This window comes from Bos taurus, chromosome 4, assembly GCF_002263795.3.
Source record: "Bos taurus isolate L1 Dominette 01449 registration number 42190680 breed Hereford chromosome 4, ARS-UCD2.0, whole genome shotgun sequence".
NCBI lineage: Eukaryota > Metazoa > Chordata > Mammalia > Artiodactyla > Bovidae > Bos > Bos taurus.
In genome coordinates this window covers 20764260-20781400 of record NC_037331.1, presented here as the reverse complement: position 1 = coordinate 20781400, position 17141 = coordinate 20764260, and the positions used below count along the sequence as shown (strand labels likewise).

At 38.3% G+C, this 17141-nt stretch overlaps 1 protein-coding gene across 2 annotated transcripts; it reads right to left on the bottom strand.

Moving 5' to 3' along the window:
- Positions 1-15202: 15202 nt before the first annotated feature.
- On the bottom strand, positions 15203-16753 carry ARL4A (ADP ribosylation factor like GTPase 4A). Of its 2 annotated transcripts, none has more exon segments than NM_001076985.2 (2): positions 15203-16278; positions 16647-16741. In NM_001076985.2, a coding segment is annotated over 1 exon segment (603 nt). In that variant the 5' UTR covers positions 16126-16278; positions 16647-16741; the 3' UTR covers positions 15203-15522.
- Between the last annotated feature and the right edge of the window lie 388 nt (positions 16754-17141).

The window sequence follows — 17141 nt, the reverse complement described above, 5'->3', positions numbered from 1 at the left end:
TAAATACCAACACAGAATGATTCTTAAATCCTCATAACCCTACAAGGGCATATTATTGTTATTCCACTTTACAGTTGAAAATATTGTGACCCAGAAATGGTAACTAACTTATCCTAAGTTGCACAGCTGATAAGTAGGCAAACAAGAATTTGAAGGCAGGCAGTTTGGGTCCAGAACCTAAGTTCTTAATGATAATATCATACCACTCTAACTGTTAGAGAGCTTTACAAGTTATCACCACCACTAGTCTAGTCCAACTTTTTCCATTCTATCTATTGGGTCAGAAATTACAACATTTTAAATCCAGGAAATTCAGAATAGTCACTCTAGGATATAAGCCAACCCAGCTACTGTTCAAAAAGTGTTAGCTAAATGAAAATGACACCAAGAATCAAAATATATTTGAGATGAAACTGAAATTTTAATTTAATAACTGTAAATGTCAGGTAATTAGGACATGGATTAATGAGTAGAACATCAACATCAATTTTATTACTTTTTTAAGTGACAAAAGCTGTTTCCCACACCCTCTAATCCAAACCCAGGCTTGTAGGCATACATGTATGTAGTAAGTGATTTAAACATTCAGTGCATCTAAAAAATCCCAAATTAAAGATAGAATCTGTAACCCAGGAAACAAATTTTTCTGATTCTTTTTTTAAAATGTTGATTAGATAATAAGGAATTATAAAGCACAGAAGTTATCTTAATGTTCTTTTTAAACTTCTCATACCTGTGTGTATGTGTTGTATGTGTATGTGAAATAATGTTAAATGTGTTCTGTATAAGTAAACAGGATTCATATTCTAAAACATTCTAAACACTTGTACAGGCCAGTGGTAAACATCTCTGAAAAAAATATCTTTGACCATCTCTGAAAAAAAAGTTCAGCTCAAGCAACTTTGACATCAAAGAGTATGAATAATAATAAAAGTTTTAACTTTTAATCATTTATAATTAAATTAAGTTTTATATGTAGCAGTAACAGGATATAAATACTGGTGTGCATATATAGCAAATATAGTCTGGTTAGAATAAATCTCTATAACATAAAATGATGGATCTACTTTTGGAAATTCAAGAGGTCTAGATTCAACATGTAGCTCCATGTGACCTTGAGCAATTTCCTCAACCATTTCATGCTGACTGGCTCCTCTATAAACTGTGCAATGAAACTATTTATTTAAAGGATTGCATAGCTAATTTTAAGTTCCAAATCTGGGCCTAAAAGAAATAAGATCTTGAGAAAAAGAACCTAACATTAATATGTTAGAGGGCCTTCAGGGACTAAGAATCTACCTGCCAATGCAGGAGACCCAAGAGACGTGGGTTTGATTCTTGGGTTGGGAAGATCCCCCAGAGCAGGAATGGCAACCCACTCCAGTATGCTTGCCTGGAGAAGTCCAAGGACAGTGGAGCCTGGTGGCCATAGTCAATGGGGTCACAAAGAGTCAGACACAACTGAGCATGCACATGGAGGCGCACAGGGACTAAGAAAGTGAGATTGAAGCAATACTTGAAGCCAGTAACTAGACAGAATTCAGATCAGAATGGTAACAGTGGAAATGGAGAAAAAGCCACCTTAGAAGACATTTTATGAGGAGAGATGACAAAAGAAATAACTTATTTAAGATCATCTTAAAATAGCAATCAGATTTATGTCAATTGTTAAAACTGTAGTATTTTTCTATAGCTTCTATAATAAAATTAGTATTTTTTACTTCTCTTCAGACCAAACTTCCATCCAAGAGAAACTAGAAAAGCTAGACAACTTTTGTTTTTAAATCTATTTGAAAGGATCAGAGAGTTACAAAGACACTGAGGATTTGGGGGAGGGACCCAAAAGGAAAAGGAAACCCAGAGAGATAATCTAAATTCTGTTAACTGCCAGTAAGGAAGTAAATTTTCTTGGAGCTGCAAAAACACTGAAACTGTATTTATAATGTATGGTAGTCAGTCAGAATAAAACCAGAAATATGTAAGATATTAAATTAAATACAAAATGTGATTAAAAAAACAGAAGACAAACAGCCTCCCAGATAACCAAATGTTGGTGTTATTAATACCTGACAGGCACTTCAAGCCATATATTCAAGAAGCTCTACAATTCCCAAGCAAAAGAGATATAAGAAAACCCTCCCTGGGCACACTGTCAAACTGCAAAAATTAAACAAACAAACAAACAAAATCTTGCATGCAGAGAATAAGACATACACTTTCAATAAAAAGCAAAAATTATACTAAGAGCTAACCTCCCAACAAGAACAATGTAAGCAAGAAGACAAAAGAATGACTTGATTTAAAGTAACAAAAAAAACTCAAACAAACTCAAACCCAAAACTGCCAACCTAAAATTCTATCACACAATCAAAATGTCCTTTAACAAAAGAAAAATAAGTATCTTCAGAAACCAAAAATGGATGGATTTGCTAACAGCAGATCATACTCGAGAAAATATTAAAGGAAGTTCTTCAGGCAGAAGGAAATGATCCCAAATTATATCTCAAGAGATTTAATAGAAAATGGAGAGCAAAAAAGAAAAAATATGCAACAAATAGGTACTTGGAGGTTCTTAAAGATGCAGAACTAAAATACACAACAATAACACACATACCACAAGGGGAGTAAATATAGTTAAGAATGTTCTATCTTTTAAACAAGAATGAACTACTATATGGCACATGGAACTCTGCTCAATGTTACCTGGAAGCCTGGAGGGCAGGGGAGTTTGGGGGAGAATGGATACATGTACGTGTATGGCTGAGTCCCCTTCACTGTTTACCTGAAACTAACAAAACATTGTTAATCGGCTATACTCCAATTTAATAAGTTAAGAAATTTTTTTTTTAATTTAAGAAATGTTTTGTTTGTATTATCCAAAAAGTGGAATTGGCAGAAGTACTAATTTATTTTCAGTTCAGTTCAGTCGCTCAGTCGTGTCCCACTCTTTGCAACCCCATGAACTGCAGCACGCCGGGCCTCCCTGTCCATCACCAACTCCCGGAGTTCACCCAAACCCATGTCCATCGAGTCGGTGATGCTATCCAGCCATCTCATCCTCTGTCGCCCCCTTCTCCTCCTGCCACCAATCCTTCCCAGCACCAGAGTCTTTTCCAATGAGTCAACTCTTCACATGAGGTGGCCAAAGTACTGGAGTTTCAGATTTAGCATCAGTCCTTCCAATGAACACCCAGGACTGATCTCCTTTAGAATGGACTGGTTGGATCTCCTTGCAGTCCAAGGGACTCTCAAGAGTCTTCTCCAACACCACAGTTCAAAAGCATCAATTCTTCAGCGCTCAGCTTTCTTCACAGTCCAACTCTCACATCCATACATGACCACAGGAAAGACAGCCTTGACTAGATGGACCTTTGTTGGCAAAGTAATGTCTCTGCTTTTCAATATGCTATCTAGGTTGGTCATAACTTATTTTAGGCTTCAGTAAATCAAGGATGCATGTGGTAATTATAGTAATTACAAAAAGAATAGTAGAAGAATTTGTAACAAACTTCATAGAGGGGAAAAGTAATAAAAATGCTTGAAAAGAAGGGGGGAAAGGATATTAAAAGGAAACAGAAATAGTCAAACAGATGCAAAAATATAGTAGATTTAAAGGCAGCTGCTGCTGCTGCTGCTAAGTAGCTTCAGTCATGTCCGATTCTGTGCGACCCCATAGACAGCAGCCCACCAGGCTCCCCCATCCCTGGGATTCTCCAGGCAAGAACACTAGAGTGGGTTGCCATTTCCTTCTCCAATGCATGAAAGTGAAAAGTGAAAGTGAAGTTGCTCAGTCGTGTCTGACTCTTAGCGACCCCATGGACTATAGCCCATCAGGCTCCTCCACTCATGGGATTTTCCAGGCAAGAGTACTGCAGTAATTTGTAATTATGTACATAAAGAGTAAATAAAAGCAAACTAAGTACTCTCATTCAAGACATCACTTGGGCTCCCCTGGTGGCTCAAACAGTTACAGAATTCGCATGTGATGTAGGAGACCTGGGTTTGATCCCTGGGTCAGGAAGATCCCCTAGAGAAGAGAATGGCAGTCCACTCCAGTATTTCTGCCTGGAGAATCCCATAGACAGAGGAGCCTGGCAAGTTATAGTCCATAGGGTCACAAAGAGTCAGACACGACTGAGCAACTGAGCATTGTGGATAAATGTCTTCTCCTGATCTTTCAGCTTCACATCCTGCCATTCTTTCCTTTCTCACTAGTTATCACCATACTAGTTTACACTCAGTTCTCAAATACACTAAGTGATTTTTCATGTCATGTCCTTTGCATGTTACTGTTCCCTCTGCCTGCAATGCTTTTCCCTCTAGTCTTCCCATAGCTCTTTATATAGATCTGAAAAATCTTCAAGTACTTTATAAAAAGGAAGTCAGTCACATGGTTTTCTACTCCTCAGCTTTTCGTTTCCTTCATAGCACTTTTCACATTTTATATTTATATTGCTAACTAATTTCTGATGACGCTTCATTCATTTGTAAATGATGTACATATGTGAGTGTTTAGCATGTGCATGTGCCCTGGGGTGTTTCAAGGGCTAAGGATATAACAATGGAGAAATTCCCTGTCCTAGGGGACCTACTTTCTAGTACAGGATATCACCGTGTTAAGGTGAGAAGGCTGTGCAGCTCAGAGAAATGAAGTAACTTGCATTCAGACACACAGCAGATATATAATGTCAAGACCATGGTTTAAACTCCCCCTGTAAAATTTAAAACAAGCACCCATTTTTAGCGTGAGAAGTTGTTGACAGATTGACCAAGAAGGACCCTCTTTGTCTACCAAACGGAAAGAATGAAAGTGCTTTATTTATTTGAATAATCACATGTGTAAAGGATTTAGTATAATCCATTTGGCATTGCCCATTTTCTTCAGGTGTTGCTCCTGTTATACGCCTTTGATATTTCCTTATCATACCTGTTAGTCCCAAAATAACTGGCTATGATCATGATAACTCAAGATTCCCAAAAGGATTACAGAAAAGCAACAGTATAGACACTACTTAGTACTTCTCTAAATCTCTAAGCGGTCTCTATCTTTTGTGAGATGAGCAGAACTCCCTAAGAACTTCTAAAACATTTTATGCCACTTAGCATAAAGTATATGCAAGTTCACAAGAAAGAAAAGTACTCATTCCTTTTCCCTGAGCTCTCTAATTTTCCCTAAGCCATCTGATGTAAAACATTCCTGGGTCAGACAGTTTCTCAGTTTAGTTAGTGAGACATCAATGTCAAACCATGACAAAAATTTTACCATATAGAGGAAAAGGGATCAAAGGTAACCAGGTAAATCTCTACTAGGCCAGTTCTATTTATGATTCTTTTATTCCCACCATTGTAAGAACTATCCCTCTGTCATGTCCAATAAAGCAATGGTTTCCAAATCTGGCTGATTTAAGTGTGTTAAAAACCTAGGAAGAGACAGAATATAAATTATTGGCTTCATCCCCAAGAGATTTGATTCACAATGTCTGAGGTAGACTCTAGGGATATTAATATGATCCTTAAGCCAATCTGAAATCCAGTGTGGAAAAACATTATTCTAGGGAATTCCATTTTGTCTTTGATCCACTTCAGGGCATCTATAGATAGATGACAGATTACAGATAGTGATGGAGAAGGGAATGGCAAACAACTTCAGTATTCTTGCCTTGAGAACCCCATTAACATATGAAAAGGCAAAAAGATAGGACACTGAAGGATGAACACCCCAGGTCGGTAGGTGCCCATATGCTACTGGAGATCAATGGAGAAATAACTCCAGAAAGAATGAAGAGACGGAGCCAAAGCAAACACAACACCCAGCTGTGGATATGACTGGTGATGGAAGCAAGGTCCAATGCTGTGAAGAGCAATATTGCATAGAAACCTGGAATGTTAGGTCCATGAACCAAAGCAAATTGGAAGTGGCCAAACAGGAGATGGCAAGAGTGAACGTCAACATTTTAGGAATCAGAGAACTAAAATGGACTGGAATGGGTGAATTTAACTCAGACGACCATTATATCTACTACTGTCGGCAAGAATCCCTTAGAAGAAATGGAGTGGCCATCATAGTCAACAAGAGAGTCCGAAAAGCAGGACTTGGATGCAATCTCAAAAACAACAGAATGATCTCTGTTCATTTCCAAGGCAAACCATTCAATATCACCCTAATCCAAGTCTATGTCCCGATCAGTAATGTTGAAGAAGCTGAAGTTGAATGGTTCTGTGAAGACCTACAAGACCTTTTAGAACTAATACACAAAAAAGATGTCCTTTTCATTATAGGGGACTGGAATGCAAAAGTAGGAAGTCAAGAAACACCTGGAGCTACAGGCAAACTTGGCCTTGGAGTACAGAATGAAGCAGGGAAAAGACTAATAGACTTTGCCAAGAAAATGCACTGGTCATAGCAAACATCCTCTTCCACAACACAAGAGAAGTCTCTACACATGGACATCAAAAGATGGTCAATACCAAAATTAGACTGACTATATTCTCTGCAGCCAAAGATGAAGGAGCTCTATACAGTCAGCAAAAACAAGACTGGGAGCTGACTGTGGTTCAGATCATGAACTCCTTATTGCCAAATTCAGACTTAAATTGAAGAAAGTAGGGAAAACCACTAGACCTTTCAGGTATGACCTAAATCAAATTCCTTACGATTATACAGTGGAAGTGAGAAACAGATTTAAGGGACTAGATCTGATAGACAGAGTGCCTGATGAACTATGGATGGAGGTTCATGACACTGTACAGGAGTCAGGGATCAAGACCATCCCCAAGAAAAAGAAATGCAAAAAGCAAAATGGCTGTCTGAGGAGGCCTTACAAAGACCTGTCAAAAGAAGAGAAGTGAAAGGCAAAGGAGAAAAGGAAGGATACAACCATCTGAATGCAGAGTTCCAAAGAATAGCAAGGAGAGATAAGAAAGCCTTCTTTAGTGATCAGTGCAAAGAAATAGAGGAAAACAATAGAATGGGAAAGACTAGAGATCTCTTCAAGAAAATTAGAGATACCAAGGGAACATTTCATGAAAAGATCAGCTCAATAAAGGACAGAAATGGTATGGATCTAACAGAAGCAGAAGATATTAAGACGAGATGGCAAGAATACACAGAACTATACAAAAAAGATCTTCACGACCGAGATAATCATGATGGTGTGATCCTCACCTAGAGCCAGACATCCTGGAATGTGAAGTCAAGTGGGCCTTAGAAAGCATCACTATGAGCAAAGCTAGTGGACATGATGGAATTCCAGTTGAGGTATTTCAAATCCTAAAAGATGATGCTGTAAAAGTGCTGCACTCAATATGCCAGCAAATTTGGAAAACTCAGCAGTGGCCACAGGACTGGAAAAGGTCAGTTTTCATTCCAATCCCAAAGAAAGGCAATGCCAAAGAATGCTCAAAGTACCACACAATTGCGCTCATCTCACATGCTAGTAAAGTAATGCTCAAAATTCTCCAAGCCAGGCTTCAGCAATACGTGAACCGTGAACTTCCAGATGTTCAAGCTGGTTTTAGAAGAGGCAGAGGAACCAGAGATCAAATTGCTTCCAGAAAAACATCTATTTCTGCTTTATTGACTATGCCAAAGCCTTTGACTGTGTCCAGTTCAGTTAGTTGCTCAGTCATGTCCGACTCTTTGTAACCCCATGAACTTCAGCATGCCAGGACTCCCTGTCCATCACCAACTCCCGGAGTTCACTCAAACTCACGTCCATCGAGTCAGTGATGCCAGGCAGCCATCTCATCCTCTGTCATCCTCTTCTCCTCCTGCCCCCAATCCCTCCCAGCATCAGAGTCTTTTCCAATGAGTCAACTCTTAGTTTCAGCTTTAGCATCAGTCCTTCCAATGAACACCCAGGACTGATCTCCTTTAGAATGGACTGGTTGGATGTCCTTGCAGTCCAAGGGACTCTCAAGAGTCTTCTCCAACACCACAGTTCAAAAGCATCAATACTTCGGTGCTCAGCTTCCTTCACAGTCCACCTCTCACATCCATACATGACTACTGGAAAAACCATAGCCTTGACTAGATGGACATTTGTTGGCAAAGTAATGTCTTTGCTTTTGAATATGCTATCTAGGTTGGTCATAACTTTCCTTCCAAGGAGTAAGTGTCTTTTAATTTCATGGCTGCAATCACCATCTGCAGTGATTTTGGAGCCCAAAAAAATAAAGTCTGACACTGTTACCCCATCTATTTGCCATGAAGTGATGGCACCGGATGCCATGATCTTAGTTTTCTGAATGTTTTGTCTGAAACATTTCTGAAAGTTTCATGTAGTCAAGGCTATGGTTTTCCCAGTTGTCGTGTATGGATGTGAGAGTTGGACTATAAACAAAGCTGAGTGCAAAAGAATTGATGCTTTTGAACTGTGGTGGTGGAGAAGACTCTGTGTGGTGGATTGCAAGGAGATCCAACCAGTCCAGCCTAAAGGAAATCAGTCCTGAATATTCACTGGAAGGACTAGTGATCAAGCTTAAACTCCAATACTTGGCCATCTGATGTGAAGAGCTGACTCATTTGAAAAAACCCTGATGCTGGGAAATACTGAGGGCGGGAGGAGAAGGGGACAACAAAAAATGAGATGCTTGGATGGCATCACCAATTCAGTGGACATGAGCTTGAGTAAACTCCGGGAGTTGGTGATGGATAGGGAGGCCTGGCATGCAGTCAGTCCACGGGATCACAAAGAGTTGGACACAACTGAGCGACTACACTGAAGTGAACTAATGGATTAAGGGAAACAAGCAGTTCTCAATATTTAAATATACACTGGTTCACTGGAAGCCCACAGTTTCTAATCACTTGCTATTCAGTTATTCAGTTTCTACATTAAAAAGAAAAAAAAATAATGACTATTCATATTCTTGCTGACATTACATAGAGCTGCAATAGGAAGGTAAGAGTTCTTTTACAACCGGAGACCGTTTTATATCAGATGTTTCCCAATGCAAACTACAAGATCTTCAATTTTCACCATACAATTCTGTAAAGTATGGGTCTCAAACTAAAACTGAAAAACAAAAATTGCCTAGAAAATCATTTTTCTTGAATGAGGAAAATATTCATGTTGTTTAATATATACAAGAGAGGCTTCTAAACTATGGTATGTAACTTATTTTTAATCCCAAGTGTTTTTTTTTTTTTTTTTTTTGGCTGTGCCAGGTGGCTTGTGAGATCTTAGTTCCCTAATCAGGGATTGAACCCTTCCTCTTGGCAATTAAAGTATGGAGTTCTAACCATTGGATTGCCAGGGGATTCCCAGATATATTAAATATATGGGAATAGTTGTATATATGAAGTAAGCCAGAGTCAACATTTCTAAAAGCAAATAAAAGATTTTGTGAAACAAATGTACCTACACATGTACCAGTTGGTGGTAGTCAAACATGAAAAAGAATTTTTTTACTATAGCTCCCTAGTAACCTAAGGACAAAGAAACTACAACTATTGCTAAACCACTTACAGTATTGTATTGTTTGTGTTAGTATTGTTATTATTTTGAAAATGTAGTAGATTAAAGTGGAATAAAGGAAGGAAATAAGCATGTATCACTGGTAACTAGGATTTGGGACATAAGTGAAAAGAGATAATTAGTAGTATGACTGAGATTAGGTAAAGATGCTACCATTTTGAATTTTAAGCTTGGAACAGAAATTATCAGTGTGAATTAATGATATATCTTTTTGGAAAAAAAAAAATAAGTCCTATTCCATTCACTGAAAAGGCCTAGAAATGATGCAAACCCAGTGGTTTATACAGAGGACTCTCTATACTTTTTCCCACTAAAAGAAACAAGGAATTCTAGAGAAACGGTAAGGCAGAAATTTCTTGTAAAACCAAAAAGTAAAGAAATTATTAACGATTACTAAGGTTAAGTCAAAGGACTCAGTTCTCCAAAGACAGGACAGTTTAAGCATAAACAGGGATGATAACTACAGAGGGCTGAAATACATCAAGTTTAAATGGGTAAAGTTATAATTATATTCAAGGGCCTCTCAAGTGGTGTGGTGGTAAAGAATCTACCTGCCAATTCAGGAGCTGTGGGTTCAATTCCTGGGTCAAGATCCCTTGAAGAAGAAAATGGCAACCCACTCCAGGGTTCTTGCCAAGAAATCCCATTGACAGAGGAGCCTGGTGAGCTACAGTCAGTCAGTCCATGGGGTTGCACAGAATTGGACAGGACTGAGCACTAACGCACACACCTTGCCTTTTCTTTAAGAACTAAACTTCAGGATAAGCAAATCATTGCTGGGAGAAAGTTTCTTATCAGCCAGTCCTGCCCAATGTAATAGCCACATTCATCTGTGGGCTATTAAAATTTAATAAAATTTAAAATTATAGGACTTTCCTGGCAGTCCCGTAGTTAAAACTTTGTCTTCCAATGCAGGGGGTGCAGATTTGATCCCTGGTCAGGGAGCTAAGATTCCCCCACCCTTGCAGTCACGAAACCAAAACATAAAACAGAAACAATACTGTAACAAATTCAATAAAGACTAAAAATGGTCCACATCAAAAAAAAAAAAAATCCTAAAAAAAAAAATTATGTTCCTCAATCACACCAGCCACACTTCAAGCATTCAATAACCACATGAGGCTAGAGGCTACCACACTGGATAATGCAGATACAAATTATTTCTGTCATCAGAAAGTGTTATTAGATGTAGTTGTTTAAGACAATTTCCATCAATGACCACTACCAGCACAAAAGGGACAGACATGCTACTTATGGGTGAAAATATTACCTTTAAAGTAGTCTTGGGGAAACAAAGAGAAGTGAGAGTCCATACAAAGCACATGTTAAACACCAAAAGGGAGATGCATTCGGCAAGATCTCCAGTGTGGGCAACTATACAAAAGTAAAATCGCAATGGGGGGGAGGGGGAGGGCAGGGACAGAAAGAATAAGGAGACAGGGAGAGGGAGGAAGAGAGGAAGAATGGGGTGTGGGGGACAGGAAAAAAGAGAAGGGATGTATACAGACATATCAGCCAATAATACATGTATGATTACTGACTGAATCTTGATTGCAAAAAACTTTTAAAAATTTTAATCAGGGAAATGTAAACACTGAATAGATATCTGATTACTCTGAAGCAGTATTATTAGTTTTTTTTTTTTTTTTTAACATGCGATGATATTGAGATTGTGTTTTTTTGTTTTTTTTTTAAAGGGTGCTTATCTTTTAGAGACACATACCAAAATATTTATAAATAAAATATCTAGGACTCACTTCAAAATAATACAGAGGTAGGGGGAGAAGAACGGGGACAGAGAAGGATGGGAATATAGACAAAATGAGACTGACTAAAAGTTGATCATTGCTGAAAGTAATCCTTGAGAGATACCTGTGTGTTCATTATGGTATTCTACTTTTGCATAAGCTTGAAATTTGTCATCATAAAAAGTTAAAAGATTTATTTTAAAACTAGAGCATCATTAAAATGAATCAACTTCAGCATCTCTCCTCAACCACCCATGTTTTAGAAGGCTGCACTTCTTAAGATATTTAGCACAGTTGACAAGCAAAGCTCCCTTCTTCTGTTTACATGCATGCGGATATATGAAAAGGTGTGGGATGTGATACTTAGGAGACAGTGTTTTTGTTGGCATTGATTAAAGTTCATTAAACAAGGTTTTACTGAATGTCTACTACAACCCAGACATTGCACTTCTGAAAAAGCACTTTTTAAAAAGGTCTGGATTTTATAGTATTGGAATTGTTTGAATTTATCAACTGTATCGGAGAAGGCAATGGCACCCCACTTCAGTACCCTTGCCTGGGAAATCCCATGGACGGAGGAGCCTGGTAGGCTACAGTCCATGGGGTCGCTAAGAGTCGGACACAACTGAGTGACTTCACTGTCACGCATTGGAGAAGGAAATGGCAACCCACCCCAGTATTCTTGCCTGGAGAATCCCAGGGACACTGTCTCTCAACATATACAGATTCGTACTGGTTAATAACATTTATCGAGTTCTTATTAAATGCTTGGTGGTAATGTGCTAAATAATTTATATTATTTCATTCAATCTTCTCAAAATTCTACGCAATAGTCTTTACCAGGAAGAAATTCACACCATGAGAAGTTTCAAAGAACTTGCCAGAAGGTCACCTGGGTAACAATGGGAGAGCCAGGACTCGAACACCAATCTAACCTCAAATCTCGTATGCTGTTTTTAGACAGTACACCTAACATCCTCCTAAACTAGTCTCCTAGATAGGTATTCTTACATTTCTATCTTACATTCACAGAATCTGACACATGCTTCAACTGTAGTGTGTTGCAATTATTATCTCTGGTTGTCACCTATTTTAATATGAACTTTATGATTAGTTTAACATGGTACATTGGTTCATGTTAAGCTTTAAACATCCCTGTCTTCCATGTAATTTGTAACTGAATCTGGTCTCTAAATCACAATGCTCTCACTCTATTCAAGCTGATTCTTTGAAACTGTCATATTTAATATTCTGAAGTCCTACTGTGGTAAAATACACATAAAATTTTCCAGTTATTTTTAGATGTATAATTCAGTGACTACTTAGCATATTCACTAAATGTTGCACAAACATCACTTCTCCCACAGGATGTTCTGCTACATTTAAATGCTAAATGCAAAATTCCAATCTCAAATGATGGTATACTCAAGATTTCAAGTTCTTTTAACTAAATATTGACTGTTACATCATCAAAAGTTTAAAGAAACATTCTTTTGCATCTTTGTTATTGCCATTTTGTTTACATCATTGATGAAGTTCTATTAAATAGAACCCTGCAACACTCTACCCTCTAAAGACCTCTTTCCAGGTCAACATGAATAATTAATAAAACATTCTTTAAGTGTCAAGTGCCTTGTACCAACAAAAACATTTCACATCCCCCCTTTCCCTCTGTTCAGAAACTATCATCCTTCTATACATACATATATATATTTATACTAATAACTTCACCTTTGGCTTCTAATGTTGTATTTTTCCATGATTACTTCTTAGTAATCTTTGCTGGCTATTTAAGTATATAACTTTTTCTTTTCTAAATGTTTATAATATAATTTAGAGCAACTATGGGCACTTAAAATTAAGTCTAAGTATCAAAACCTTCTTTTAAAAACATTTTTGATAGCAATTAAATTTAGCCATTGCATCTTAATATCTGGTATTAAATAAAATAAATTAAAATACAAGGAAATACTTTAGAAATATACTTTAGAAAAGGTATACCTTAATTAAAAAAAATAGATATAAAAGTATTGTCAAAACTCTTCAGGGTTTATTTCAAGACTCCTTATTATCCTATCCTATACTATCAACAGCTAAAATAGGTGGTGAAGAAACTGAACTTAGCAAACTGGAAAATTTTACGAGTTTTCTAGTTGAAAATGTGTTTTATAAATAAAAACTAGTACAGTGTCCATACCATTTTCTCTTTTCTTATTGTTCACTAAATATGAAATTCTCAGATAATGTAGATTTGCTTATCAAGTTCTTGCAAAGTAAGACTAACAACACCTAAATCCTCAAGAGATAGTTATAACTTTACTATTTTACACAGAACTACGTACAGGAAGGCTGAAAACCTAAAGATTTTTTCTCAGCAAGCTTTATTAATCCATCCTGGATCTAAACTAATTCAGATTTTTCTCTCAGCAAGTTTTACTAATCCATCCTGGATCGAGTGATGTATAGAGCATACATCATGATATCACAGAGTGAGGGTAATAAAAAAGGTTCTCCCGGAAAACCACTTCTTAGTGCCTGTGTCACATGACTTAGGACCATGTGACCCAGCTTTCAAAGTTGTTTTCAACTACTACTGAGTGTAAATACATACATTAAAACTCAAAGCCAAACACTTCTCCTATTGCCTCAAGTAGTTTATTGGTAGTTATTATCCACATTTCTATAAATATAAACATTCTAAGTGACTGTCACTAGTGCAGGTATTAATACACTTAACACGTGAAGGCTCCACAGGAAGCTACTTCATTTTGTGTGTAACAAGAACCAAGTTTCCAAAAACTCCATTTTTTTAAAAAAAGCAAAAGTAACAACAACAACAACAAAAAACCCCAAACCCTGCTAGCAAAGTGCATTTCTTTTGGTTATCTTCAAAACAAACAGGTGTTGGCGTTAACACACAGAAATCATGCTGATTTGCTAACATGTCATCACGGGAAGCAAGTCTTCACCTGCAGATAAGAATTAGGTAAAGGTTTGCCCTCCTTTTAATTTAGAACATTTTTTTGGAGTCCAACATAAACAGTGCTAGTGAATTTTCACAGAACACAGCTTTGCTACTTTCCCCTTCATTTTCTATAATCGTTAATTCTTATCTGCAGTACTGTATCATTTCTCTCTACCTTAAATAAGGACTAGACTGCCTGCATAACACTGTTCAGTTTGTAAACAAAAAAATTAAAGCTCAGAGCACATAAGGATATCGCTTACATTTTCACTGCACAGTGCATTAGGTGGTGTTTATAAAGCTTCTGCTCTTCTCAAAACACTACAAAAATATATGAAAAACCACATCTGTGTTTAGCCAGCAAATAAAACAAATAATTTACAACTGGAATACTTTAGAGACCAGGTATTGTAATTACATCCTCTTGACTGAATTCATCAATTGCTTTCTTCATAAATCCATATACATTATCAAATCATATGCATTTAAGATTAGTCTACATGCCCAAATCTACTATATAAAAGAGTTACTTTAGGTTCTTCAACTGAAAGTGATTCTGACAACAAAATATTTCAACAGCCCTAAGCCCCCAAAAGGTGTTTTAAACCTGACCATGTAAAAAGATGCATAGCTGTTTCTAAAAAGTAAAAGACTATACACCAAAACATGCTTTGTCAGAAAAACTAACCCATGCACTTGAATATGCCCTAAATACCTTTTTATTATTTGAAGTCAGACCAACTTAAACATCGTCTAGAATTAACATATAGCATTACAGTATTTAATTCCAGAAAATGTCAAGATTCATTTGGCCAAATCTTAAGAAACCAACACTTCCTCCTTGTCCCTGACTGGTTGGACCAATGTGATCAATATAACTGTATATATAATAATCTACTTTAACATTTCCCTTCATTAGCACTTTATCTTAACATACAAAGCCTTGCATACAATTTCTTTGCAAAGGCTTCCCCCGCCCCCCAAAGATGTAAGCACAAAACACTAGGCAGACAATCTTCAAAGTTTTATTTCACTAACTTCAGGTCAAATTTCCCCAACTGTTTTCTGGTCAATTTTCTATCCTTGCTTCGCTTCCCAAAATGGCAGTACCAGAAGATTTGTGGGGTAGGGAGAAGAGACCATTTTAAGAAGCACTGCATTTACTCATCTTCCAAAAGGCAACAGAGTTGGATATCCGATTGTTCAACAAAACAAAGCTTTAACAGCATCCAGGAAGGCAGGCAGGCAGACCAGGCTGAAGACACTCTTCCATTTGTCAAAATCAGACCAGAGAAAACCTACTCCACACAGATATAAAAGCTATCACCATTCATCTTTTCTTTTTCTGTTGCCGCAACATTTTTCTTCTTTTAATTATCATATCATGTAGTTTCTCAAGTCCTTCCTTCAGTCCATCGCCTATGATTGCACAGGTGGGCTGCAAATGCCAGGGAGTTGACGAGCTCAGTTCACCCATTGCTAACAATTTCTCAATTTCTGAGAGAGACAATGAGTTCCTCAGGTCTTGTTTGTTAGCAACTATAAGCACAGGGACCCCTTGATTTTCTGATATCCTTGTTATTTTATGAAGTTCAGTTTTAGCTTCTTCCATCCTTTCAACATCAACAGAGTCCACGACAAACACAATGCCATCTGTGCATCTGGTGTATGACTTCCACAGTGGCCTTAACTTCTCCTGACCACCTACATCCCAGAAGTGGAAAGTGACTGTTTTAGAATTTCCCAAGGTTACCTTAATTTTTTCCGTGTTAAATCCTTTGGTAGGCACGGTATTTACAAATTCATTGAACTGCAGCCTGTATAACACTGTTGTCTTTCCTGCACAGTCCAAACCCAGGATAACAATGTGGAAGGACTGAAATGAAGGCAGGCTGGACAGGATAGAAGTCTGGTCTGACAGTCCATTCCCCATTTCCAGTTGCAGAGAAGTGTTCCAAATTGAAAAATGCTTCCTTCTTACTCTTTAAGGACTTCTCTTCCCAGGAGATCCAGTTACCAGACTGCTGAGAGGGAAAATGAATGTTATTCTTGTGAAATAATGTACAACTGTTCTTCTCTCTTCCTGCTAAAATAAGCGACACGAGGAACTTGATAAATAAAAGTTGCCTCAGTAAACAAACCAAATGAGATAAGAATCATACGCAAACCGAGGCGAACGACAGAATAAGCACTGCCACTGAAATTCTTTAACATTCACTGAAATTACAGTAATATGTACTTTACTCCTCTGGGTCCCTAGATGTCAGAGACCTCATACGGAGACAATCTACCAGCAACTGGTCCAAGTCGCAGTAACCACTAAGTGCCTTTTTTTGGCAGAAAATTTTAACACATAATCTGATCTTTAGGATCTAATTCCACAAGCTTAACAGCATACCTAAGGTCACTATTATCTTACGCCCGCCACTCCCTCCCAAAATACAATGTTCTCACCTCCTGAATTGGAGCGTGGGTCCAAATGAGAAAGCATTGGTAGGCTTCTCGACACTGGGGCGGACAAGCACCCCACGTCCGTTCAGCTTAGCTCTGAAGGAAGCTCTGGCGGTTGCAGCACTAGAAACCTTGGTTCCAGACTCGGACCACGCCCACCCCTCACGGCCCACCCCCTAGCCCGAATCCCATTGGTCATCTGCGTCAGCGCGTCCACGCCACGCCCGACCCCCGCGCCCTAATTGGTGAGAGTAACTGCCGTTCCCAGCGCGGCGCAGTCGGGCTCTCCCTCGGACCAAAAGCACCACCTGTTGCCCTCGAGTTAGAAAACAGGGCGCCTGCAGAGGGAGCCGAGCGACCCCTGTAGGGGAAAGAGAGACTCGCCGGCCAGCGAGGCCCCGCTACCCCGCTAGCTCCGCCCGCCCGGGAGCACCTGCAGCTCAGCCCAAGGACGCCGCGCCGAGGTGCTCACATCCGAGGCCCGCGGTCACCACCGGC

What these genes read in the sequence shown, in the direction of transcription:
- ARL4A (XM_005205216.5), bottom strand. Translation starts at nt 16,125, where the DNA reads ATGGGGAATGGACTGTCAGACCAGACTTCTATCCTGTCCAGCCTGCCT.